Below are 27,991 nucleotides of genomic sequence, written 5' to 3'. Positions count from 1 at the left end.
AAGGTGAAAGTGTTGAGTGACAGAGGGAAAGAGAGTGAGAGCATGCTTCTGTCTGCTGGTAAACTCCTCCAGTGTCTGCAGCAATCAAGACTAGGCCAAGGCAAAGCCAGGAGCCCAGAGCTCCGTCTTGGTCCCCCCACCTCTCCCCTCCGCAGAGGTGGCAGGCACCATCGCCCGTTGCTTTCCAGAGTGTATTAGCAGGGAACTGGATTGGGAGCCGAGGGGAGACTCCATGCACAGCGTCTCTAAATTTTTCTTTTTTTTAAGATTTATTTTATTTTTATTGGAAAGGCAGATTTACAGAAAGTAGCAGATGCAGAGAGGAAGATCTTCCATCCACTGGTTTACTCCCCAGGTGGCCACAGTGGCTGATCCCAAGCCAGGAGCCAAGATTCTCCTCAGGGTCTCCCACACGGATACAGGGTCCCAAGGCTTTGGGCCGTCCTCAGCTGTTTTCCCAGGCCACAGGCGGGGAGCTGGCTGGGAAGTGGCCAGGACATGAACCAGCAGCCATGTGGGATCCCGGCGCATTCAAGGCAAGGATTTAGCCATTGAGCAACCATGCCAGGCCTCACTAAATTTTTTAAAAGTAAATTTTCTCTATGTGGTAATTGATTCATTTACATAAGGCTTATCCTGAACAGTTTCTACAATTTCATTTTGATCACTGCCTGGATTCCTGCTTAAACCTCGTAAAATCTCTGGTGACCAGCAGAGGGAGCAAAAGCTCATGCTAGATAAAATAAGATTTTATTCTCAGGTAATTTTTAGGACTTTCTGTGCATGTCAGCAATTTTTTTTAACATTTAAAATTTTTATTTTATTTATTTTACATGCAAATTAGAGTTATGGCGAAAGAGGAGATTAATAGATCTTCCCTCCACGGATTCACTTGCCAAGTGGTAAGTGAGTGCTCCAAAGCCAGGAGAAAGGAGCTTCTTTCTGATGTCAAGTAGGGCTGCAGGGTCCCAAAGTCTTGAGCCATCCTCTGCTGCTTTCCCAGGCCGTAAGCAGAGAGCTGGATGGGAAGTGGTTCAGCCAGGACTCAAATCAGTATCCATGTAGGATGCCAGTGCCACAGGCAAGGTTAGCTTGCTATGCTACCACACTGCCCCCGACAACTGTTTTTTAAGATTTATTTCTTTTTATTGAAAAGTCAGATTTACAGAGAGAAGAAGAGACAGAAAGATTTCCTCTCTGCTGATTCACCCTCCGCAAGTGGCCTCAACGGCCGGAGCTGAGCTGAGCCTATCAAAGCCAGGAGCCAGGAGCTTCTTCCAGGTCTCCCACACTGGTGCAGGGTCCCAAGGCTTTGGTCGTCCTCCACTGCTTTCCCAGGCCACAAGCAGGGAGCTGGATGGGAAGTGGAGCTGCTGGGATTAGAACCGGTGCCCATATGGGATCCCGGCACATGCAAGGCGAGAATTAAAGTTTATTTATTTGAAAGGCATAGGCATGTGTGTGTGTGTGTGTCTGTTTATGGAGAGGGAGAGACAGAGAGAGGCCTTCCATCTGTTCACTCCCCCAGTGGCTTCAGTAGCCAAGGCTGGGCCAGGCAGGCTGAAGCCAAGAGCCAGGAGCTCCATCTTTGTCACCCACATGGGTGACATGGGTGGCAGGGGCCCACGTACACACCATCTTCTGCCTTCCAGGTGTGGTAATGGTCTGGCCCCGCACCAGCCCCTCAGCACTGTTACTAACAGCCTGATTCTCGTTGACCATCTTTTCCTTTGTGCTCTATTCTCATTGGGTAGTCTAGGTTTACTTGTGATCCTATTAGCACCTTTATTCTTTTCAGTGTCTGCTGACTCTGATGATCCATTGGATATTTGTGTATTGTCCATGAACGTGGATGCCATGGGGGGAGCACTGATGCTGGTCTTGTTTGCTTCAGTGGCTGCATCATTGGTTATGTCCAGTAGTCCTCTCACCTTTTGCAAAGCTTTTAGTTATTCATCTGTGCTGTGTGTACCATGGTCTGCCTACTTTGGTCTATAAAAAGTCATAGAAAGAATAGATAAGTTTGCGCATGTAATATTCATATATTTACCCACAATGATAGATATACCTTTTGGAATTTATATGTAAGACATTGTCAGATTCATTTACTTTTGCCAAAAATTTACTTTCTTTGATTCTTTTTCCTTGTCATTCACATTTGATTTTTGTTGATTGTCAGGTATTAGTATTAAGTTGAATTTTTGTTCTGATTGCCTTATGCTAGAGAATCATTGTTTAAATTGTATTTTCTCATGATGGAGGCTGTCACTGCAGAAGGAATCTCAGGAGTTGTGCGTCTAGCCCAGAGGACTGCGTGGGATTCAGCCTTGTGTTCTGAGCACGCCACCTCACGATTTACCAGAGACAGCACCTGCTGGAAGTCTTAGGTCATCCTGAATTCTTGCTCGTTCTAGTTTCCAGGATGAATAGCACACCCCCTCTACATGTTTCCCTCAGGGTGTATTTCTGACCCTCTGTTGGCTTTTCTACTTCCTCAAGTTTTGGGGCATAATATATACTCAAGATTGTATATAAGGGCCAGCATGATAACTCAGCTGGCTCATCTACCCTGCAGAGCCAGCATACCATATGAGCACTGGTTCTAATCCCAGCAGCCCCACTTCCCATCCGCCTCCCTGCCTGTGGCCTGAGAAAGCAGTCTAAGACGGTCCAAAGCGTTGGGTCCCTGTAGCAGTGTGGGAGACTTGGAAGAAGCTCCTGGCTCCTGACTTTGGATCATCTCAGCTCTGGCTGTTGCAGCCGTTTGGGAAGTGAGCTAGTGGATGGAAGATCTTTGTGTCTCTTCTCTGTAAAAATCTGCCTTTCTAATAAAAAAATTTTTTTAAAGGCTGTATTTAATTCCACACACTTATAGGACGTGTAGATGTGCAGGGTTTTATTTTAATAATTCCACTTAAAATCTGAAAATAAATAGCCAAGTAAGCACTTAAAGTTAGATATTAACAATGTTGCTTAAGAGCTTAAAATATCCACATGAGGAAAGTGTGTTTTGCAGTAATATGTAAATGGTGAAGGTCATGTTTAGATAGGAATATTACAGAGTGTGATGTCAGTAGGACTCTCGCTATACCTCAGAATTTCTTTTGTATTAAAGATTCTCAAAGCTGTGTTTCTGTCCACCATTTTGGAACTGTAAATCACAGCCTGTGTTTATTCTGAGCTTAAAGACCTGATCATTTTGATGTTCCTTAGAATTTTTAAGGTAAGAGTCATGAAAAAAGAGTTTTTCAGAGTCCAATGACTTCATGGGCCAGGTCGTTAACATGAGTGAAGTGGAAGTTGGTAATTATGCGGAAGGGTCCCGGATGGTGCTTTATAGAGAAGTGCATTCCTTATCAGAGGAGAGCAGGTGGACTTAGCTCCAGGCAGTTACTGCTGCTAGTGCCTGCGAGGCTGGTTCTGCTCCAAGTGTAAGGTGAGCTGCGTCAGGTGCCTCTAAGGCTGCCTCCACCTGCAGAGCTCTGCCTGTCTCACCGAGCTTCCTGATGCTCACGGAGAAACGGGGCTGCTTTAGTGTCGTGGGGACACTTCAAGCTCAGCATGTTCCAAGCTAGCAGTGGTTCCAGAATCTTTGCTCACTGTTTCGTACTGGCTCATTTAATTGGTTAACAGATCTCACTGATTTTACCTTCTGCACATTCCACTTCTGCTCATTTCTTTGCCTCCATCCCTGCTAGCTCTTCGTGTGTCTCTGTCTGAACTGCTGGAACTTTCTCCTAGACGTTCTTGTTGTGAGTCCGGCCCTGCAAAGGCTCTTCTCCACACTGCACCTGCAGTGGCTTACGGAAGTGCGGATGTGGCCAGAATTCGTATGTCATACCAAGTCCTCTGTAATCTGTTTTGTATCCATACTTGGCTCTCATCCCTTCCCTCTCCTCATCTTTTGTTTTAGATTCCTTTACTGTCACACTGCTTGGACTTGTTTCCTTTCAGTATTGTTTCATCATCGTGACTGTGTGTCACGATCTCTGTGTTGGTAGCTTGGATGCTGCAGGTGCTTCGGGCAGGCCTTTGGCATAGCGGTTGAGATACAGCTTGGGATGGCAGTGTACTGCATTGATGCCCTTAGGTTGTGTTAACATGCACCTTGGAGGTAGCATGTGATGGCTCCAGTATGTGGGTTCCTGCCACCCACAGGAGGACTCACATTGAGTTCCTGGATTTCAGCTTTAGGACAGCCTTTGCTGTCGTGGGCATTTGGGGAGTGAATCAGCACATGAAAGATTTTCCCTCTCTCTCTCTCTCTCTCAATCTTTGTTTCTCTGCCAATTCTTTGCCTTCCAAATCCTAAATAAATAAAAATACAGACATTCACACTTAACTTCAGTCTTACCATTTACTGCAGCAAAGCCCTGTCATCTGGTTTTTTGTTGATTTTTATGGGCTTGCAAATTACTTTGAAGCACTTGCTAGAGCTGTCGGTAACCACTGTGAAAGCACACCTCACAGTTCTTCTGATCTTGATTCAGTTGTTTCTCTGGAAAACACTGCTTACTTAACTAGGTTAATTTATACTCATCTTGTAATATTCAGTTCAGGATATTTTTTTTCCTCTTTTCTGTTCAAGGTACTCAACCCACCAGCTACTGCTATTACTTTGTTTTAAATATATTTTTAAAAATACTTATTCATCTATTTGAGAGCATGAAAGAGACTCAGAAAGAGTGAGAGATCTTCTGTCCATTTGGTTTATTCTCCAAATGACCTGCAAATGAGGGAGACTGGCACAGGCCAAAACCAGGATCTTGGCGCTCCATCCATAGCTCCGTTATTGGCAGGGGCCCAAACAGGCCAGCTTTTGCCGCGTTCCCAGGTACACGGATAAGGAGCTGGACGGGAAATGGGGCAGCCGGGATTCCAGCTGGCACTCCGCCTTGGGTTGCACTGCGCCACAATGCAGAAGCCATCTCAAGATGTTTTCAACCACAGAGTCTTGTCTTCACCCCTTGACTGTACTGAAGTAGGAAAATTCCTATTCCCTGTGGTCAGTGCTTTGTATATAACTATTTTGAATGGAAGTGACCTTTCCCCCTTGTACTGAAGACATTTCCGGAATTAGAATTACTGTATCTCGTTCTTGTGAATACTCCCTCTACCAGCATAGTGCTCGAAACGTGGAAGATTGTCAGAGGATGTTGAACTAACTTGAACTTAGCTGGCTGTTGCATTGTGTGGTGCAGAGGGAAGTGGAGGAAAAGTTTGAGTGCATATAGCCAGAAATACGGTTTGGCCAAATTGCCTTCTTCGTTTGGTTTGCTAGACTGCTGCTTGTTTTTGCTCTATGTAATTTCCCTAGTGATGAGAGAGCCGTGTGGACGGGGAGTCACGGAGAAGCTGAACGCGCTGCCTCTGAGTCGGGTATTCCCTGTGTTGAGTCTGGATTGTGCTCGTATTTTCTAACATACATTTTCTCTGAAGCAGTTTGAGTTAGAGGAATTGTGTTAAATACTGTAACCTTTATGCAGGAACGTGAAATGCTATATTTAACTGAAAAAAAGTGTTAGGTGCACCTGACCAGAATAGAGAACTTTCAGTGAAATTGAAGGATATTTTTAAGTAACTAGTTCTCTAGTGTAAGCCAATTTGCGGGGAGAGGATTGGGACAGAGGTTTTTAAAGCTTTATTTAACAAAAGAATTTTGTTTCAGGAGCAAAAAAAAAATAATAACTCCAGGGATTATATAATTCACATGTCTTCTTTTCAGTGGACTGTAGAGGGCAGTGTCTCATAATTTAAAGTCACTGATTTTCTGTGAAAATGAACTTATGTTTATTTTTGTTTCTTAAATAATTATAAGGCTAGACACTGAAAGCTTAAAATTTATACTGAACATTTTAATGATCAGTTGAGGTAATTTCAAAAAATATTATCTTACTGTCTTTACATCTGAAAATGTTGTAGCCTTCTATGGGTGTGTGTAAGGTTTTGAAGTTGTGTCAGTCTCTGGTCGTCCTTTAGCAGGCCAGTGTGGTAGACATGATGCTGTTCCTCTTACAGATGAGGGAAACAGGACCCAAGAGATCAGAATATTTATCCACGAGCTGGGGTAACCAGCCAATAGCTGGAAAGTGTAATGGCAAAACTTCAGGGCTGGACTTGCCTGCCTTTGATACCTGCAAAATTTTCCTTATAGCACATTGCTGAAGACATTTTACAATATGTTTTCAGCTAATATCTCCTTAACTATTATCAGATGTTTGACCCTAGTTTTGGAATTTGGTGTTCTTTTCTAGGACTACCTATCTTGTTAAACGCAACTGTTTTATTCTGGTACACTTACTCTTTTATAATGTTTACAGGAGCAATATACTCTGGGTCTGTTTCAGGATGGTTTTACAGCTTTGTATTCTGCCTTGACAACATAATGTTATTTCTTTTTTTTTTTTTTAAAGATTTTTATTCATTTTATTACAGCCAGATATACACAGAGGAGGAGAGACAGAGAAGAAGATCTTCCGTCCGATGATTCACTCCCCAAGTGAGCCGCAACGGGCCGGTGCTGCGCCGATCCGAAGGCGGGAACCAGGAACCTCTTCCGGGTCTCCCACGCGGGTGCAGTGTCCCAATGCATTGGGCCGTCCTCAACTGCTTTCCCAGGCCACAAGCAGGGAGCTGGATGGGAAGTGGAGCTGCCGGGATTAGAACCGGCGCCCATATGGGATTCCGGGGCTTTCAAGGCGAGGACTTTAGCTGCTAGGCCACGCTGCTGGGCCCGCATAATGTTATTTCTTGAATTGCTCACTGAATATAAGCAAATATCAGTGGAATCATTAGAGAGTTGGAAAATGCAAAAGATTGCTTATTTTGTTTAAACCAAAGTGGTATGTTTTCCATAAGGATTTGTAACCTTTGCGGAGGAAGAGATACTAATATGGACATGACTTCATTTTTTCACAGAAGGATAAGCCAAGCTATAATTTGATCAGCCGAATCCAGGACTGTTTCGGTGATGATAGTGTTTATGTGTGTATTAACTTCTTGTTATCGAACCAGAATGCCTGAGACGTTTCCAGGTTTGGAGGCTCAGAGTCCATGTGGTACGAGGCGTGCTCTGGTGAGGGCCCCGGGGCAGACAGTGGGGCGCATGCTGGAGTGATCAGTCTCCACCTGGGGCACAGACTGACTGGCCCTGGCTCAGGCTGCTCTAACAGTCATCCTGGGAGAACTGTCTCCTTAGGGTATGCTCCAGGAACTAAAGAACCTTCTGCCACGCCGCACCTCTTCAAGGGTCCCCTGTTTCCAGGAGTGCCACCTTGGGGACACGGCCCTTAGTGTATAGGCTTTGGGGATGTTAGACATCCAAACCACACACTTGCATGCGTGTGTGTGTATTTAATCTCCTTCGTACTGTTGTCTTCATGTAGCATTTAATGTCAATAACCATTACAAAAAGGATTTGATGGGCCCGGTGGCGTGGCCTAGCGGCTAAAGTCCTTACTTTGAAAGCCCCGGGATCCCATATGGGTGCCAGTTCTAATCCCAGCAGCTCCACTTCCCATCCAGCTCCCTACTTGTGGCCTGGGAAAGCAGTTGAGGACGGCCCAATGCATTGGGACACTGCACCCACGTGGGAGACCTGGAAGAGGTTCCTGGTTCCCGGCTTCGGATTGGCGCGCACCAGCCCGTTGCGGCTCACTTGGGGAGTGAATCATCGGACGGAAGATCTTCCTCTCTGTCTCTCCTCCTCTGTGTATATCTGGCTGTAATAAAATGAATAAATCTTTTAAAAAAATTATTAAAAAAAGAATTTGATGTTATTACTAAGAATTTAGGCATGTTAAAACCCTTAGGTTAGTAACATTGTATCACAAATAGCCTTGCCTCTATCTTTTAGGATTTCTTTTTATTTGAAAGGCAGGGTTACAGAGAGAAAGAGCTTCCGTGCACTAATTCATTCCCTGTATGGCTGCAGTGGCTGGAGCTGAGCCAGGAGCCAGGAACTTCTGGGTCTCCCACGTGGGTGCAGGGGTCCAGCAGAGTCGCCAGAGGGAAGGGGGTGATCTTGGGGTGATGTGAGTGGAGGGCACGATGGCTCTACTGGCTAATCCTCCACGTCCAAGTGCCAGTTTATGTTCCAGCCCCTCGGCTTCCCACCCACATCCTTGCTTATAACCTGGGAAAGCAGTAGAGGATGACCCAAAGCCTTGGGACCCTGCACCCACATGTAAGACCCAGAAGAAGCTCCTGGCTCCTGGCTTCAGATGGGCTTGGATCTGGCTGTGCAGCCATTTGAGGAGTAAACCAGCAGATGGAAGATCTTTTTCTCTGTCTCTCCTTTTGTGTAAATCTGTCTTTCCAATGAAAATAAATAATTCTTTAAAAAAAAAAAAGGAAGAAGAAGAAGTAGGACAGCTGGGACATGAACTGGTGCCCATGTGGAATTCTGGCTCCATAGGTAGAAACTAACCTGAATTGGCCTTTATTGCTTGAATTTTTTTTTAAATGCTTAAATCAGTGTATCTGCTTTTAAAAACTTTTTGTTATTGATGTTGTTAATACCTAACACTGGAGATATTAAAATTTTGTTACAATCCTAGTTGAGTAAATTTTTTTTAAAGACTTATTTATTTTTATTGTAAAGGCAGATATACAGAGAGGAGAGACAGAGGAAGATCTTGCGTCCGATGGTTCATTCCCTGAGCGGGCGTAACGGCTAGAGCTGAGCCAATCCGAAGCCAGGGTCTCCCATGCAGGTACAGGGTCCCAAGGCTTTCCCAGGCCACAAGCAGGGAGCTGGATGGGAAGCAGGGCCGCCGGGATTAGAACCGGTGACCATATGGGATCCCGGAGTGTGCAAGGCGAGGACTTTAACCACTACACTATCATGCCGAGCCCCTAGTAGAGTAAATTTTGAGGGTGGTTTCCCTCTTGGAGCTCTGTTCTCTGACAAATTTTGTTCATGTGCAGAAGTCTGATGTATTGAGAGACTGGTTGTTTAAAATGCCTAATATTTGTACAATAACAGGTTACTTTAATCACTACCTTATTTTTGTGCTCTCAGTATATTTTTATGGCCCAGAAATCACTTACTTTGTATGTGTTTTATTCTGTGTGTTGTTTTTTATTACTCCAGTACTCTACCAGATTTCTACACTTTCAGATACTCTGTAGTTGTTGATTTCATGTCTATTTGTATTGTGAAATTGAAGGTGGCTGTTAATTTGTCCTTTGAGATTTAGTTCAGCTAATGTTTATTGAACCTCTTCACAGGCCACACTACTTAGCATAAACTAATCCTACTGAAGGTGCTTAGTAATGATTAATTGTATATCATCTTCTGAAATTTTTAAGGAATTAATGTACTTTGGAATGTGTTTTCCCCCAATAAGCTCTAGATATCAGACTACTCAGCTTTTTGCTCCCTCTTCTAGCATTTCTGTTGGTCAGTGTAAGATCACAAAATCATCCAATTACTGTCATTGACCTACAAATCTGAAAAATTGAATGAGCAGATCTTAGGATTTTTGTGTTTTTAGTTGTTGTTGAGCACACACACACACACACACATCTCATACCTTTTGGGTTTGTAATATCGTTCATAGAATTTGAATCGGGAAAGAACTGTGTGCCTTTGACTGTGATCTGGTCTTCAGGAATGCCTGAGAGGATGTTTCAGCCGAGTCTGCCTTCAGCCTTGACGTTGTCGTCTTCTGATACTGAATCATTCTTGTCTGTCAGTGATATATGCATCCTATTTTATAGTCTAGCTTTTTACCACATGTCTCCTAGCCAGATAAATCAATTCTTTGCATAATGCAGTCATAGAAGAGTTAAAATACAACAGTACTTTTGGGCCAGCATTGTGGTATAATGGGTAAAGTGGCTGCCTGAAGAGCTGGCATCCCATCTGGCACCGTGTGAGTCCAGCTGCTCCACTTCTGACCCAGCTGCCTGTTGATGTGCCTGGGAAAGCAGTGGAAGATGGCCCAAGTGCTCGGACCCTGCACACACACAGGAGACCTGAGAGAAGCTCCTGGCTTTTAGATTCGGACTAGCCCAGCTCTGGCTGTTGTGGCCATTTTGGGTGTGAACAGTAGACAGAAGATCAGTTCTATTACTCTCCCTCTCTGTTGGTCTCTCTAACTCTCTAAAATTTAAAAAAATAAATACAAGTACTTGGGGCCATCATGATGGCTCAGCTCTCCAGTCCTCAGCCTGCAGTGCTGGATTCCATGTGGGTCCTGGTATATATCCTGGCTGCTCCGCTTCCCATCCAGCTCCCTGCTGGTGGCCTGGCAAAACAGTAGAGGACCGCCCAGAGCCTTGGGACCCTACACACATGTGGGAGACCTGAAAGAAGCTCCTGCCTCCTGGCTTTGCATCAGCTCAGCTCTGAAAGTTGCTGCCACTTGGCGGGGTGAACCAACAGAAGGAAGATCTTTCTCTCTCTCTCCTTCTCTTTTTAAATCTCCTTTTCTAGTATAAATAAATAAGTCCAACTTAGAGGGGATAGAGGAGAGAATGGTAGCAATGGCCGGGCAGGGCCAGGGTGAAGCCAGGAGTCATGAATTACAGAGAGAATGAGAGACAGAGATCTTCCACCTCTGGTTCACTCCCCAGAGCTGGTGTGGTCTGAAGCAAGGAGCCAGGAGCCTCTTCTGGGACTCCCACATGGGTGTAGGGGTCCAAACACTTGGGCCATCTTCTGCTCTGCCAAACTCATTAACACTCATTAACAGGGAATTGGAGGGAAGTGAAGCAGTCAGGCCTCAAACCGTCGCTCATCTAGGCTGCTGGTGTGTCAGTTGGTAGCCCCAAGAAAACAATACATTTTTAAGTGACAAACTTCCATGTCATTTTTGTTCACTGATGACTGCAAAACACTGTGAAAGTTTAGACAACTAAATGTACTTTTATTCAAATAACACTTTTTAAAATATTTAGTATAATTTTATTCATCATTACACAATGGCTTTTGGCTTTAAATCTCATTTTGATCATGTACCTCAAAAATCTATTCAATTTCTTTTTCTATGTTTTTTAGAATAATTTCTTGTGAGCACAGGCAAAGTGACCTCTTAGTGCCTAAGATGTTGGTTTGCCACGTGCTGTAAATGTAAAAGCAGTAGAGCTGTTAAGGGTTCTGCACACTGGAGTTCCACGTGAGTGGTGTGAGTAGAGTCCCCGGAGGCTTGTGCGCCTCTGTGGGTTTGAAAGGTGATATGCCCTCGAGTTTAGCTGAGTGCTGTGCTACAGGTAGCCCGCACCTCATGCCATGCAGAGGCCTCTGCTTAAGCCTCACATCCTTGCTTGTTCAGTCTGGCATCTGAAGGTGATCGACTTTTCCCCCACACCCCTGTAATTTATGAGAAAAGCAAATGGAAGGACTAGACCAAAGTGGTTTTCCTACATGGTCATATTCTTACCGTCAGTGTAGAGAACAAGGATTGAATCTGTTTGGAATAGACAACTAGCTGGCCAACTGGAATCTTATATAACTTCTTTTCATTGTTTAGTTTATGAGGGTTTTTTTTTTTCATTTTAATTTGTAGATGTTGGATGTCTTTGATTTTATGGTCTTTGACAAATTTATGATCAAGTACGTTATTTATGACATGGTATCTCAGCTTAAGCAATTGATTGAAATACAGCATAGGGAAATTTAGTATGCATTTTTTAAAACGTTTGATTTGGGAAAATGAACTAATATAATGTGAGCTGTTTTGGAGCAAGGTAAAAAAGGATGTGGTTTAGTTTCTTTCTATTTCTACTGATTTGTATTGTTGGAATCTTATGATATTTGACATGATTTGCTTTTTGAGATTTGTAGGCATTGTCATATTTCAAAGTTGTGAAGCAGCATTATAACTCATTGAAATTGTGCATGTAAGAAATGTGAATTGTAGAGTGAAATCAAATACAACTTCATTAGTGTGTCAGATATCCTCAAGAGAGGCAAGAATTTTGTTATTATGCTGCCAGAATGAAGTGGGGAGCAAGCAGTGTTATATTGCAGAAGAGACTGGTGAGTGCCGAGTTGAATAAGTGGCCAGGCTGCAATTGTAGAGAAATCACCAAGAAGGAAAAATTAATACATTTTCCTTGAGTGGCTGTACTGTAGGGAACCTGGATTCATATAGGACTGATTTGGTTCGTTCTAATTCACATTCCTTGAATTCAATTAAGAAATACTTTTTCTCCATTAATGCTGAATCTGTCATCTGTGTGTGTGTGTTCAGTTTTCTTAATCAAGTTTAAAATCAATACATTTACTTTTTGAAAATCTTGTCAAGAGACTTAGAAGACAGCACACTTTCAGAAGCATGTGTTGCTCTCGTGGGGCTAGTGGTTAGGCTGCTGGTGGGCTGCCTGCGTCCCATGTCGGAGCGCCTCCAGGTTCAGGTTGGCTTCCACTCTCCATTGGGTTTTCTTGCCAGTGTTCACCCTGGGAGGCAGTTCATATACTTGGGTTTCTACCACCATGTGGGATGTGTGAATTGAAATCCTTGCTGCCATCTTTGGACTGGCCCAGCCCTAGCTGCTAATGAACATCTGGGGGAATGAAACAACTATTGGATGATCTCTCTCCCTCTCTTTTTCTCTCTCTGCCTTTTGAATTAAGTGAAAATTTTTTTCAAAGAATACTCTATTGTTTTTGTGGGGTTAGTTTGGCCTAGCAGTTATTCTGGTTGGAAAGCCCATATGGTAGTGCCTGATTGGGGTTTGAGTCCTGCCTCTGCTCTAAGCTAGCTTTCTGCCACGGTTCTGCCTGAGAGGGCGCAGCGATGGCTTAAGTAGTTGGGGCCCTGCCACCCTTGTGGCAGGCATGGATTGATTTTGCACCCAGCACAGCCTGCTGTTTTGGGCATTTGAGGGGGACTCTGCCTGTCTATATTATTTCTTTTCACATGAATTTCTTTTTTTTTTAATTATATAGTTTCTTTTTTTTCTTTTTATTTTATTTTTGACAATCTTTACATAGTTAATTATGGTAAAAAGGTACAAGGGCTATAGAAAAGTGGGTAAGACTATTATTTCCATATTGTTTCCTTCATATATCTGAGGTAAAGGGGATATTGAGGGAGAAGCCCCACCCAGTCTCCCACCCACCCCAGGTTCCGGACGTGGGGCATGCTCTGAGATACTTGCTCAAGTGGTTTTGATAGTTCACCAGTTATGAATTGCTGCCAGTCTCGCCACTCCGAGCAGGATGAGGTCGTTGAAGAATCCACTGATTGACATAGCCCATCATAGAGTCTTCATTTGCTCAGTATTTCGCTGCCAACATATAGCTGAGGTGCTTGATTGACCTGTTCTGTCTTCCGTCTTTTCTTGGTTAGGGTTCTGAGTCCGCCATTTCGATTCACATGAATTTCTTAAGAAACTTAAAAAAAATACTGCTTATTTTCTGGCTCACCTTAAAGCATTCTATTCTGGCAGCAGTGTAGTTTTATTTACATAATAATACATGAGAAGCAAGATGAGCAGTTATTTGACACAGCTTCTATTTTGAGGCCAAATGTAGTGCTAGTTTTACAGCTTTACAGTCAAAGTTGTCATGTTTGTTGTACTTTTAATTTTTAGAATATAACAAAGATAAAAAAAGTGAAGTGATGTGTTTAAATTTTAGGTACAGTGTAGTAATCAGATCTGAAAAGCAGGCAGGCAGGTTGATTCTTAAAAAGGAAAAAGAACACAAGAGTAGGAAGATCACAGATTAGGCACTGAATTTCTCAGTGTCTATCCTATTTAAGGAAAAAGGCTCTACATTGTTAGGGAGAGATGTGTTGGCAGTCAGAACCCTACAATGCTAACAATTAAAAAAATAAGACGGGGTTTGAGTTGCCAACTGGCAGTACAGTTTAGTTGGCTAACGGACAAAGGTGATGACAGGCAGGTGTCATTGTTTCCACCCAGAAGTCAAGATATGTGGTTCCTGAATGGAAATGCATGTTTTCCTGATATGCCGGTTTCTCTGACCCTGCAAATGTGACCTGGAAATTGGAGATGGAACAGCTGTCATGCTGTTCTGTTACATCTGTGAGCAGAACAGCTGTCCAAGCTTTAATGGCACTGTGTTGAAGTTAGTTGATGATCTTAGATGTTCATTTACAGATAACCTGAAGTAATTTTAGGAAGTAGAACAGAGTTGAGAATAACAGATCGTACAGTAGAGTTGCAATGCAATGGTGAGAAAATGTACCGGAAATGAATATGAATAAACCCTGCCCAGAACAACAACAAATGCTGTGAAACAGGGAAGGATGTTCAGCCTCACGAACAAGCAAGAAATGTGAAATAAAACAGTGTTTACTACTTCTGTTCTGACTCATTGAATTGGAAAGCTTGTGGACACCACTATATACTTTTAGTGGAGTGTAAGTTTTTACAAGTCTTCTAGAATGTGGTTTCTTGCCCTTAAGCCACCGCCCCCTTATCTGCTCTGATGTGCGTGGAGCTTCAGCCAGACTCATGGAAATGCTGACTGCTTCAAGTGGTTGGGGTGGCTGAGACTCTAACCCCACTGACTGAAGAGATTAAATGGAAAACTTGGACCATTGAGAAGGAAGAGATAGTTAACAGTTGGCCTAGAGTTGTTTTTTTTCCTTTCTGTGGTCCATGGTCTGACTGGACAGACATCCTCTGCTGTTCCTCCGGGTGTGCTCGCCTCCCTCTGCCTCTCATGCTTCATATCCTGAGGTTTTGCTTTCTAAATATTCCTTAGCTTTGCCTCAGATTCTGTTTTGTAGCGAATGCAGACTGAGAAGTTAGCAGTGTTACTCTTAAGACTATTCTGTAGCAATGTCTGCAGGTGCTGGAGACACCTGTGTGTGGATGTTCACTGCTGCCTCACTGAAAACTCAGGACCATCTGAATGATCCCCGGGGAGATGGTTAATGATGCATCCTATAATTCAATCCTATAATTCATGTGAACGGTCATCCATGATACAGTGTGTGCTCAACAGCGTCAAGCCAGTATGTTTAGTGTGATCACGCTGTAGGACAGCAAGCCTCTAAATGGATCAGGCCAGTTTGTGTGTGAACGTAGACACAGTATTGAAAGAAATAATGTGGAGTTGGGGAGGAAAGTAAAGAGAAGGATTTTTACTTTTTACTTTATATGCTGTGAACTTAATTTAGGCAGTGTTTTGTGTTGGGAAGTTTCCTTGTTTGTGGTTTTCTCCTCTTACCAGTTATGCTGCAATCATCCCCTTTTCACTTGCATTTTCATTTACTTATCTGTTTCCTTAGGATGAATTCCTAGCAATCAATGAACAGATTTGATGGTTTCAGTTACTGATGGCTTGGACTCATCAACCAGTGCATTACTTGTCTTGGAAGAAATACAGTCTCGTGTTTTGTATTTATCACTCGTGACTTTCGTTAATGATCAATAATTATTGAACACCCACTATGAACATTGTACCGTATTGCTAAGTCAGAACTTTCCTCGGGGTGAGTCTGTCATTACAGACTGAGCCAGTTTATTTCATAATAAAGGAAGGAAACAGTATTTGAGACAGTTGCCCCATAGAATTTGGAAGAAAATCATGAAATTTAACGTTAAAGCTAGGAGGTTTGTACTTTTCCTTTAAACTGTATTTGCCTACTTTCATTGTGTCCTTTCTCTGAGCTACACTTTAAGCTCTAAGCATTGAGAAAAACATATTTGGGTAACTACTGTGCTCCTAGTTAGTGGCAGTTACTGTAAATGGGAAATAATATATGTAACAAAACAAAGTATGTAATCTGTTTCTTGGGATTTTTATAGAACCATAACTACTAGGTTTTTTGATATCACCTGTTCCTGAAAAGATGGTTTTAAAACTACATCACAAAAGCCAACATTTCCAGTTTCATGAAACTACCGTTTCATAACACCGGATTATTTCATAAAGTGAGATAGTGAATCCTCGTTCTATTTCCCATATTATGTGTCCTAATTGTAAACTCAGGGCCAGACCTATACTGGGAAACAGTGGTTCAATAAATCAGTATTACAAATGACATGCCCCAAAGGAGTATTTATAGGTTACTTTAGCCAACTTATTAATGAATAGCTTAAGACCATGAGTAATTAGATAGGGTTGGAAGTAAAGAATACCTATAAAGCAGACGACATGATTCTTCATTTTCTTTGAGGGTCGTTAACTCTTTTATTCCGATTCTTGTTCTAGGTTATCATTGGTAGTCGCTGTATGGATGTTATAACTTTTGTCTTTTCAGTAGTAAAAGCTGAATAATATTGATGTAACTACCAGGAAAAAAATAAGATGTTTTAAAAGGCAAGTTTTCCAGACCAATTTGGAAGTATTTAAAAATTTTTTGGCATTTATGAACTATTTAGTGGCATTTTGTACATAGACGAACTATTAAGCAAATTTTAATGAATATCATAATTATTTTAATAAAACAAAGTATTAAAAATTTACGCTCAGTGATACATCAAGTCAAGGAATCCGGAAAGTTTTGGGAAAGTGTTAGGTTCTTGTTGAATAGGTATTATAATCACACTGCCAAGACATCTTCAAATAGCAAATACTTAGAAATATGCTCATAAATGATGTCAGGAAGTCCTCCCCCACACCCCTCCCTTTTCAGATGAATTCCTAACCACAGCAATGTATGGACCTAGTGGAGTTTTCTGGAGAGTGTTTTCGTTCTGTTTAAAGACTGATCTTATTATTTTTTTTAGATTCTATTTAGTTATCTATGTATCTAAAAGATAGGAATGGCAGAGAAAGAGGGAGAGAGGTCTTACTATGAATTCACTTCCCAAAGGCTTGCAATAGTTAGGCTGGACTGGGCTGGGCCAGACTGAATTCAAGAGCCAGGAACTCCGTCCAAGCCACCCACCTGCGTGACAGGACCCAGGTACTTGGGCCATCTCGCACTGCCTCCTGGGGTGCACACTGGCAGAAGGCTGCAGAAAGCTGGACTGGATATGAGTGGAGGACTCGGTCACAGGTTCTCCACTGTGGGACACAGATGATCCAAGTGTGTGGTTTAGCAACTATCACATCATAGTTCCTGCCCTAGGAATTTCCTCTTAAATATGTTGTCTTGGCCTTGCAATTTTATATTATTGGCTTGTTGTTTAAAATTGAATTTAATTGGAATAAAATTAAACATTGACCTCAAAATATCTTAAACAAACACATCTAGTTTACTACCTTTAAAAGGTTTTCTTGAAATCCTGTTTTGTTTTTTTTAAAGTATGTTGTATAAAATGCAACTAGATGTTTAACAATCTTTTTGCTATACAAGCATCTGTAACTTAATCAATTCAGATTAGGAGGAAAAGTGAATTAAATAGCAAACTGACCCTGAATTTTCCTTTTCTCTCTGGAAATCAAAAAACTTAACACTGCACTTGTTGCCAGAAAGAGTAGCGGACTACTTATGCTTGTTATTACAGTTACATTACAATGACTGAGGATGCGTGTTCCTGAGCACCTGTTGTGGGAGCCCTTGTTAGCATGCCTTTATGCTGAGAGTAGTCACAAAGGACCAGTGTTGTCGTTTGCTTTTTGTCAGCAGAGTGTCCAGTACTCTGGATGCTACACTGTTGGTACACTGTTGGTACACTATGAATCTGGCTGCATTGATTTGAGGTTGGCACTAGGAGCAGATTTTAAACCAGTGTTACAGTTTCAACACTGGTAAAAAGTTGTTTTTAGTGGTTGGGTAGACTTTTATGAAATAATACATTTAGTATTTGTATATGCCTCTGTGTGTTTGCATTTTGTGTACAAATTCTCTTCCCAGAGCCACGTGCTCTCCCTTCAGGTGTGCTCATGACGTCTTCCAGACTGGTTTAGTTGTTGAGTTGTTCCAGTGTGGTACCGTGCTTGGGAGAGGGAGCCAATGGTATTTGGTTAGTCTACCATCTTCTCATGTTTGTAGGAAAAAGCTTCTTGTTTCTTTTGTCTTTCTGAAGTTTCTAACTTTCCAAGGCCCTTTAGTCAACGTAATTTTGAATACAGTGTAAGCTTTTGTTGCAGTGTGATGTTTAAAATAGATTTGTACTCTTACTATAGATCAACATTTACTATATTCATTGTGTGTATTTTTCTGATATTCTTATAGTAATCGGAAATTGGAAATACTTTCAGGATTTTGTGTTCGTTGCCCTGTTTCACAGTCTGAGTCTGTCATCCAAAGAATGTTGTGTGTGCATGCTGTACTGTACCCAGTGTGTGGGCCTTTCAGAATGAAGTACACTGTGACATCCCTTCGAACTGACCCTCAGCAGTAGCAGAGCAGTGACTGCACACACGTAAATGGTTTTGGAGTAGCCAACCTTGCATGCGTTGCCATTGTCATGTACAGTTACTGAGTGCTTGTGTTTCTTTCCCTAGAGGCAGTTATGCTCATGCCTTGATAAAGATTTAGAAAATGACGTGAGGGGTCCAAAAACTATTTGAGAGTTTTGTTTATAAACTTGTCTACTTCTAGAATTTGAAACTAAAATTATATTGACTTTTTTTTTAAAAAAGTAGGACTGACCTGAGTAAGTCTGATAGTAGTAAGAGGATAACAAAAATGACTGAAGGTCACTGATTATATTTTTGAAGACTTAATTATGAATATATTTCCTTTTTGGTTTGTGCCATATTAGCCTTAGTTCAGGAAATTTAATTTTAAATTCCTATTACTTATTGTTTAAGTGCATAGGCAGTCAAGTGCACATAACCTTTTGGCCAGTGATGGACTACCTATATGCCTGTGGATCTGGATGATTATGATGGAGGCGAACATTTGTGCTGCCTACCGACACAGCCATCCTGATATCATTACACAGCATATTACTCAAATGTTTGTGGCAATACTGGTGTACTGTGCTGCCAGTCATATGAAAGTACAGTGTAAGTAGGTGCACACAGTACAAAATACTTGATAATACATAACTCTTACTGGTTTATGTATTTACTGTATTTATTATACTTTTATTATAGAGTGTACCTCTTATAAGCTTACTACAAAATAGCATGCCATGTTAACCAGCCTTATATGTCTTTAGTTTATGATGTTTCTTGATTAAGTAATTGACTTATACCACTTAGATTGAAATAGTTTACTGAACACAAAGAGTAGAAAATACTTGATAATAAATGACTCTTACTGGTTTATGCATTTACTGTATTTTTTTTCACTTTCTTCATCTTATGTTTACTAATGTTGTAATAATTTGTGTAGATTATACCCCTCCACCTGCTGTCTCTATACTTTGTACTCTGTTGGCTCTTTTTAAAATTGGGCATCACTTGTAACTACCTAACTTCAGGGGTTTTAGCATATTCAAAAGTCATGCAGTCATCACCAGACTCCTATTTAGATCATATTCTTCACTTAAAAAATAAACTCCTTGCCTTTCATTTTTATTTGAAAGGCAGGTTTACGGAGAAGAGAGAGAGAGACGGAAGGTTTTCCATCCACTGGTTCACTACCCAAATGGCTACAATGGCCAAAGCTGAGCTGGTCCAAAACCAAGAGCCAGGAGCTTCTCCCAAGTTTCTTGTGTGAGTGCAGGGTCTCAAGAACTTGGGCTGTCCTCTGCTGCTTTCCCAGGCCAGAAGCTGAGAGGTGGATTGGAAGTGGCAGCCAGGGCACAAACTAGTGCCCATGTGAGATGCTGGGGCCACAGGGTGGAGGATTAGCCTGCCAGCCTGTTGGCTATCAGGTTCAATCTCCCTATTTCTCCTACCCCTAAGTAACCAGCAAAATACTTACTTCCTTTAGATTTGCCTATTCTGAACATTTCAAATATAATCATATAATATGTGGTCTAATGTGACTGACTTCTTTCATAAATGCATTTTCAGAATTCTTCCATGTTTTCTTTTTATGACTTAATATTTCATTGTATGGATACATCACAATTAGTTCATCCATTTACCTGTTATTGGACTTTTGGAATTGTTTTCACCTTTTGGCTATTTTGGATAATGTTTCTGTGAATGTTTAAGTTTTTACATGGACATATGTCTGCATTTCTCATGGGTTTATGTCTAAGAGTTGAGTTTCCAGGTTAAATGGTAAATGTGTGAAATTTTCAGATTGTTTTCTAAAACAGCTACAACATTTTACAGTTGTGTCAACCGTGAGTCAGGGCTCTGATTTCTCAACATTCTGGCCGGTTCATGTTACTTTCTGTCGTTTTTGTTAGATCCATCCTAGTGGGTCTGCAGAAGTATCTTACTCTGGGTTACATTTTCATTTCTGTTAGGACTAATAGCCAGGGCGCTGTGCAATGGCTCAATGGCTGGATCCTTGCAGGTGGATCCCATATGGTTACTGGTTTGTGTCTCAGCTGTTCTGCTTCCCATACAGCTTCCTGCTTATGACCTAGGAAAGTAGTGGAGGATGGCTGAAAGCCTTGATAATTGTACCCGCGTGGGAGACCCAGAAGAAGCTCCTGGCTCCTGACTTTGATCAACTCAGTTCCGGCCATTGAGGCCATTTGGGGAGTGAACCAACGGAGAAAGAATCTTTCTCTTCTCTCTGTAGAGAGAAATTTATTACTTTTTAAAAAGTTAAAAAGGTGGTTCTATCACATTTTTAAAAAGACTAATAGCCATTTGTATATTTTTTAAAAACCATATTTCGTATTATAAAGCTATACTTTTCTTGTTATAATGAACTTTTGTGATTATCTAGTGTAATTTTTTGTCTCCAGATTATTTCAACTTTTGACTTCTATTCAGAGACTTTGTAAAGATAAGAAATTTACTGTTGTGAAGAAGTTGGCACAATTTTTGAACAACAATGGTTGTTAGAAGCTGTTTTTCGTATTAGGCCAGAAGCTGTTTCACTGTGTTGTTGCTGTGGTCATTGTTGTTCCTAATTTGTTGTTTTTTATTTTTTAGGCTTTTTTTATAGTGAAGTCCTATTCTTCATCTACAGTTTCAAGTATCTTCTTATTTAGGTCAGATAGCCCTCATTTCTAAAATCGTTTGCATCCCCATTACCATCAAATCTAGCCAGCATCCCACTCATTCTTGTGAGTGAGCAGGTTTTCACTTCTCAACAGCTCCTCTACAGTGTGATCTTTGGAACTGAAGGCCATTTGAGACTTATTATTATCACTACATAATAAAAATGTTTCTGCATTTGAACAGAGTTCGGTATGTGTATCCTTTTGCTTCGCTTCGCTCAGCATCTTACTGCAACGTTACAGGTGTTTTTTGGATTCTGAATGCATCCTCTACTCTGTGGACTGTTTTTCCCATTGACTCTGTCGTTAGGAAGTTTGATTAGCATACTTTATTTTTCAGTCCAAGTAAACTGTTGACTTGGTGGGCCAGCGTTGTAGCTAGTGATTAAAACCACTGCCTGCAGTGCTGGCATCTCGTGAGCACCAGTTCGAATCCCCAGCTGCTCCCCTTCTGGTCCAGCTCTCTGCTAATTGCTTGGGAAAAGCGGCAGATGCCCCAGGTGTTTGGGTCCTTACCATCCGTGTTGGAGACCTGCGTGAAGCCCCTGGCGCCTGGCTCTGGCCTGCCTTAGTCTAGCCATCGTGGACATCTGGAGGGCGAATCAGCAGGCCGAGGTTGTCCGCCTCTCTCTGTCTCTCCCTCTCTCTGTAAAAGTCTGTCTTCCAAATATATCTTTAAGAAATATTTTCAAAGATGTTACATAAAGCAGGATGAGAAACTGATTTGGCCATTAGAAACTTGAGTGAATAATAATATTGATGCATTTGTACATACCTCTTGATGAAAGTACGGTAATAATGCAATTACAGATTTATTTACTGGACACTTGCTATGTGCTGTGCTAAGTGTGTTTGATGTATTATATTTAATCCTCACAATGACCCAGTCAGGCGAATACTATTTTAAAAAATATGTTCTTGTTTTTAATTAACACATAGTAACTACATATTTTGGAGTATAGCGGATACTGTTATCTACATTTACTGGGTAAGAAAACTGAACATTGTGAATTTAATAATTTAGCTGAAGTTTTGCAGTTTATAAGTAGCAGAGTAAAATTTAAACAGAGTCTCATGTCAGAATTCATACATAACTAAAATTTGGTCTCAATTGGAAATCTACCTTATTTGAAGTTACTTTTGCTGTTCGTTTATTCATACTTTCAACAAGCGTTTACTAAATGCCTTGTATGTCCCAGGCACTGTTGTAAGTTCTTCAGATACTCTGAACAAATTTAGGCAAAATTCCTTGCCTTTGTGGAATGTAAAGGCTACCACAAAGACAAATGGCACTGGAAGTATAGAAAGAAAAGGAAATAAATACAAGTGGTAAGGCTGGGCTGTGTCGAGAGGAACCACATTTGAATAAGGACATTCACTTGGCAGGGGCGTGAGCTGCTCAGATAAGTGAGATTCCTGACCTTTTCTGCCTGGGGTTTTTCTGCTGGATTTATGGGGCCTGAAATAGTTCCTTTTGTAGTTGTTATGCAAGATCTGAAATACACTGTCTGAGGGGATGCTTCATTATTTATCTATACCTGCTTGCGTTTTGTTGTCTTCAGATAAACTTTTGGCTGAGACCAAGGAAATCCTTAGAGTGAGTCCTTCCTTTCCATCCCTGAACTCCATGTTGGATGGAACAACACAGCATTTCCACATTTCCTCCTTTTTTCAAGTGACAAGCCATGGAATCCATTAAAAGTTAAGAATATTTCTGGCTGTTTCTCTTTAGTAAGTTTTTTTTTTAGTACTTTAGAATTCATGAGAATATATAAAACCCTGGGCTTTCACTGTAAGAAGCTACAGAAAAGGTGAAAGTTAAAGAAAATATAAGGAACTATAATAAAACATGACAATAAAAAAGAACAAATTGGACAATAAGATGCTGGACTCTATGCTTGGTATATGCTTGCAATGAAAGAATCTCAAATGAACTTGAACTGTGGCAATGCAGCAAGGTGGAGGAATCCACCATGGGGGAGGGTTTGGGAGGGGTGGGGGAATCCCAGTGCCTATAAAACTGTGTCACATAATGCGATGTAATAATAAAAAAAGAAAAGAAAATGGAAAAGGAATAAGAAGAGAGAAGAACCATAGTTCAACAAATTCCATCCTAAGATGTGCAAATTGAGTCATACACCTGAGTTTGTATAATTTAATTTTCCTTTGATTCTTTTGAATTATTTTATATTTAGTCATAGTGAAGTAAAATCTGATTCTACCAAAAAAAAAAAAAAAAAGAAAAAGAACAAATGTGTAGTGGAGGGGAATTAAAGCCAACAACTGATTCTCTGAAGAGACTAGTAAGATTCTGGTGGAACTGATCAAGGAAGGGGAAGAAGAGATCAGCTGCAGGGCAGGGGGTTGACGTCACTTCAGGTCCTCGCACGCCCTGTCATCCCTAGGCCTGCTCCTGACTTCCTTCCTGCCAGCGCAGGCCTGGAGGCTCCACATTAGGGCTCAAGTGCGTGGAGTGCTGCTGTCCATGTGGAAGATGTGGATTGAGTTCCTGGCTTGGGAACCGTTGCATGCACTTGGGAAGGAAACCAAGATGGCAGCATTCTTGGTCTTTCTCTTGATAGTCTCCCAAAATAAAATAAAATAAAATATAAAGATGTGCCAATTCAAAAAGAAAAAAATGGCCAAAGCCATATATCTTTTTTTTTTTTTTAAGATTTATTGATTTATTTCAAAGACAGAGTTATGGAAAGGAGAAATGAAGATCTTCCATCCACTGGTTCACTTCCCAGATGGTAGCAGCTGCTGAGATTGGTCCAGGCTAGAGGTAAGAGCCAGAATCCCATCTGAGTCTTCAAGTGGATAGCAGGGGGGCCCAAGCGCTTGGACCATCTTTAGGCCGGTTTCCCAGGCACGTTAGCAGGGGGGCCCAGGCGCTTGGACCATCTTTAGGTCGGTTTCCCAGGCACGTTAGCAGGGGGGCCCAGGCGCTTGGACCATCTTTAGGTCAGTTTCCCAGGCACGTTAGCAGGGGGGCCCAGGCGCTTGGACCATCTTTAGGCCGGTTTCCCAGGCACGTTAGCAGGGAGCTGGACCAGAAGCGGAACTGCCAGGTTGAGTGCTGGTGTTCCTGTGGGATGCTGGCATCTATGCCGGCATCCCAGATGAAGGCTTAACTTGCAGCATCTCGGTGCTGCACTCCCTCACACCCCTCCTTTTGACCACAGAGCTTAAAGAATCAAAAAAAGTAGTAACTAGATTTTGATAACTTAGTTAAGTAAGTTGATTTTTTTTTCAAAATATTTCTTTCAAAATAAGTTTTTCAACACTTTGCTAAAGCTGAGGAATAATCAAGAAAAAGACTCAGTATCCTGGCTGTTGGGCCATCTGGAGAGTGAGCGATCAGATAGAAAATTCTCTCTGCTTGACTCTGACTTTGAAATAAATCAACCAGTCATCAAGGAAAAACATTTATTCCAGGGCCCAAGGTAACACTTTACAACAAAGAACAGAAAAGGAGGATAGTGATCCAAAAATCTCTCCTGACCTACCTTCCAATCTTAATCTTTAGGAACATAATTTCAGGTAAAGATGAGCAATAGGGTGATTATGGATGTCGGGCAAAATTGCTATATAAAGGTTATCGTGTTTTCTTAAAATATCTGTAAGCTGTACTGATAAAAGTAATAAAAGTCTTAATATTTTTACAGGTCTTAGTAAAGTTAACATATGTTTTCCAGAAGAAAAATATTTCAGCAGATGACTAGGACCGCTAAAGTGCTGTTGGAACCTGTTTCGTTACACTCCTTCCAGCTTGGATGATTTTGTTGTCCTGATGAAGTTAGTGAAGAACCTGTTGCTCCTTGATTTGATTTACATTTTAAAAGTTATTGGGAGTGGTGCGCGTCCGCTCGGGTACTGGTGTGACGTGTGTCTGTCACTAGAATGTGGCTCCTGAGTAACTCCAGGTCCCCCACGTCACCTGTGCCTGCTCATGCTTCCAGTTGTACTGCTTTCTTATGTAGCAAATTGTTTGGACTTATGATCTGTGATATGAAGCATTTCTTTTACTTACACTTCCTTCTTTTCCTGTTTATTTTCGTTACATCACAGAAATTATAGTTTAAGTATCTGAATCTGTTGATCTTTTCTGATTCCCTTTGTTATTTACAATCAAGAAGTTATTTCTGAATAAGCATGGCTACAACGGCTGGAGCTGTGCTGATCCGAAGCAAGGAGCCAGGAGCTTCTTCCGGGTCTCCCACGCGGGTGCAGGGTCCCAAGGCTTTGGGCCGTCCTTGACTGCTTTCGCAAGGCCACAACAGGGAGCTGGATGGGAAGCAGGGCCACTGGGATTAGAACCAGCACCCGTCTGGGATCCTGGTGCGCACAAGACAAGGACTTTAGCTGCTAGGCCACTGTATCAGGCCCATGGATAATCATTTAAATGCACTGTTGAGTTTACTTTGTTAGTGTTTAGTTGATTTTTGGATCAATATTTATCAAAAATATTGGTGCCTAATTTTCTCATAGTACCTTTTTTCTTGTTTTGATGTCAGTGTAATTTTACTTTCAAGTTGCTTTTGGAAATTTGAAGACGATTGTTAATTCTTCTGTAAGTGTTCAACTGGCTTTTCTAGGTTAGCCAACTGGCCCTGGGATTTCCTTTGTTGGGAGGTGTTTCATTATTGATTCAGTCTCTTTATGGGTACAAATCTGTACAGATCTTCTGCTTATGTCTTAGTAAGTTGTGTGTTTCTAGGAATTTGGCGTGTAATTGTTCATAGTCTCTTAGCATCCCTCATATTTCTGTGACATCACTTGTAATATTTGTTCTTTCATTTCAGAGTTTAGCTGCTGGAGTCTCTGTTTTTTTAAGAATCTGTAACAGCTTATTTGTCACTAATACTGTTTATGGGCACATAATTTGTTTCTGCACTCATATATTGAAGGACATACTGCATTTCAGCCTTTCTAATAGATGTGGAGTGATTTCTCATTATTTAAGCTTGTGTTTCCCGAATAACTTTGTGTTGAGCATTATTTCATTACTTGTTTGTCGTTTGTGTATCTTCTTTGATAGGTTGTCTATTCTGCTCTTTTTCTTATCTTTCATTGGGTGATGTGTTGTTACTGAGTTTTAAGGCTTGTTTGGATATTTTAGATACTAGCCATTTATCAGATATGTATTTTGCCATTTTCCCCCTTAGTCTATGGCTTTTCATCTGGTTGTCTGAACTGTATTACAATGTAGAAGCTTTTGATTTTAGGGAAGACCAGCTAGTCCATTTTTTCTTTTCTAGATCATGCCCCTGGTGGTGCGTCTAAACCCAGAGTTTCCTGTTGTTTTGCCATGTGGGGTGTGTTCTCTCTTAAGAAACTGTGCTTGACATCCTATGCTTGGTTGTATCACCAACGTTTCCTTTAATGAAAGGCATTATCTATTTCAGAAATTCTTTGCAGCGTTTCTTCTCTCACGATGGTTCTCAGAGAATGTATATCTGGCACTTCTCTGATGCATCTTATTTCCAGGCTATAGCAATGTGATTGATTTATTCTGCCTTTTAATTAAGTTAATAAGATTTTATTACTTTCTATTTTAAATTGATAACTGAATTGATTGCCTCAAATTTTTTTTCACTGCTTCTTAAATGATGCTGCACTGTTTCTAATGATGTTAGAAGCTGCTATAGGATATGCCATATCTAGGGATTTTTCCCTCAACTCAGTGGTCTACAAACCAGAGCAAACAATTAGCCAAAAAAAAAAAGTAAACCAAACTCCTTCTTTAGAGTATAGGGGGATTGCCTGTATGTTTTAAAGTAAACTTAGTGGGTTTTTTTTTTTTTTGCAATCAATAAAGTAATCTAATTTCATTCTAAAATAAGATTCAGAGTCAGAGTTTTGGCATTTGCAGGTTGTTCTAGCCCCAGAACTCAGGATTCCCAAAGATGTGGCCTTTGTCAGAGGTCACTGATTCTGGTAGACGGTAACATCCGAGCTCATGCGTCCATGCTGCGTGTTCTGGAAGAACTTTATGGTTGAATTATCTTATATTTTTTGAAAACACAGAGCAGGACCTTTGATACTCTTGATTTAAAAAAGAAGCATTTCCATAGCAGTTGACTCTTTGGTTTGAAATCGAAAGCTCCTTTCCTGCTTCTGTATCTTCTGACCCCTGCACCTGCTGTGTCCACGCATTTCTTCTTTGCTCCTAAAAGTGCTTGTTTCCTTTTATGATTTAATTTGTTTTTATTTCACTTGGGAACTTTAATTATAAAGCTAGATGTGATTTTCCAGGTCATGTTTTATACGCTGTGTTTTATTTTTGTCTTTTCACTTGACTGTCCACATAATACATCATGTCTCCGTCAGCTAGGGGGATTGCTGTTGGGGTGGGACTCCAGGGCAAACCGAGTGCGACAGCAGGTTGTCAGCGGGTGCCCATTCTGCCGCTGTGGAGCCTTGAGGGCCCTGGTGGCTCCCTGTTAGCTCTTTAGATTTGTTACTAGTGCTTGAAGAAGTAGCTGAAGATGAATTCTTACCATTTCTTCGGAAAGTTCCGTTTAGAAACTTGGTTTAAACATAAACTACTTTAACCCATCTGTTTGTTTTTTTCCTACCTTTGTTTTCTCCAACAGATAACAGAAAAGAAAGGAAAAGAAGCGAATGCCGGGTTTGGTGGACCAGTGGTTAGTTCTCTGTATCACGAAGAAACCATCAGGTAAGGTACATTGTATTACGTGACACAATTTCATAGGTACTGGGATTCCCCCCCCCCTTCACCCCAAACCCTTCCCCCATGGTGAATTCCTTTGTGTCTATGTTTTAAACTTAAATTTTTGAAGCATTCTTTATTACAGGGGATTGTGACAAGTAATAAATGGTGGGAAAAATTTTTTCAGAAGACCAGATAATTTTTTTCTAAAGATTTATTTATTTTAATTGAAAAGGCAGATTTACAGAAAGAAGGAGATACAGAGAGAAGGAGATACAGAGAGAAAGATCTTCCATCTGCTGGTTCACTCCCCAAGTGGCTGCAACAGCCAGAGCTGAGCCGATCCAAAGCCAGGAGCTTGGTTTGGATCTCTCACATGGGTACAGGGTCCCAAGGCTTTGGGCCGTCCTCGAC

The 27,991-nt window shown here is 41.3% G+C and overlaps 1 protein-coding gene across 4 annotated transcripts in view; it reads left to right on the top strand.

Moving 5' to 3' along the window:
* The window catches only part of ACBD6 (acyl-CoA binding domain containing 6), a 188,839-nt gene that overhangs the window by 12,818 nt on the left and 148,030 nt on the right, over positions 1-27,991 (top strand). For 2 of the 4 annotated variants that reach the window (XM_058660737.1, XM_004598636.3), the window contains exon 4: positions 27,501-27,583. In XM_058660737.1, the coding sequence (XP_058516720.1) occupies positions 27,501-27,583 (83 nt within the window). Of the gene's footprint in view, positions 1-16,745; positions 16,842-27,500; positions 27,584-27,991 lie in introns of those variants that run through there. The other 2 variants (XR_009244954.1, XM_058660738.1) reach the window with 2 other exon arrangements.

Source organism: Ochotona princeps, chromosome 2, assembly GCF_030435755.1.
Source record: "Ochotona princeps isolate mOchPri1 chromosome 2, mOchPri1.hap1, whole genome shotgun sequence".
Classification (NCBI taxonomy): Eukaryota; Metazoa; Chordata; class Mammalia; order Lagomorpha; family Ochotonidae; genus Ochotona; species Ochotona princeps.
The sequence above is the reverse complement of the archived record's forward strand: the minus strand, read 5'-3'. Positions and strand labels throughout refer to the sequence as shown.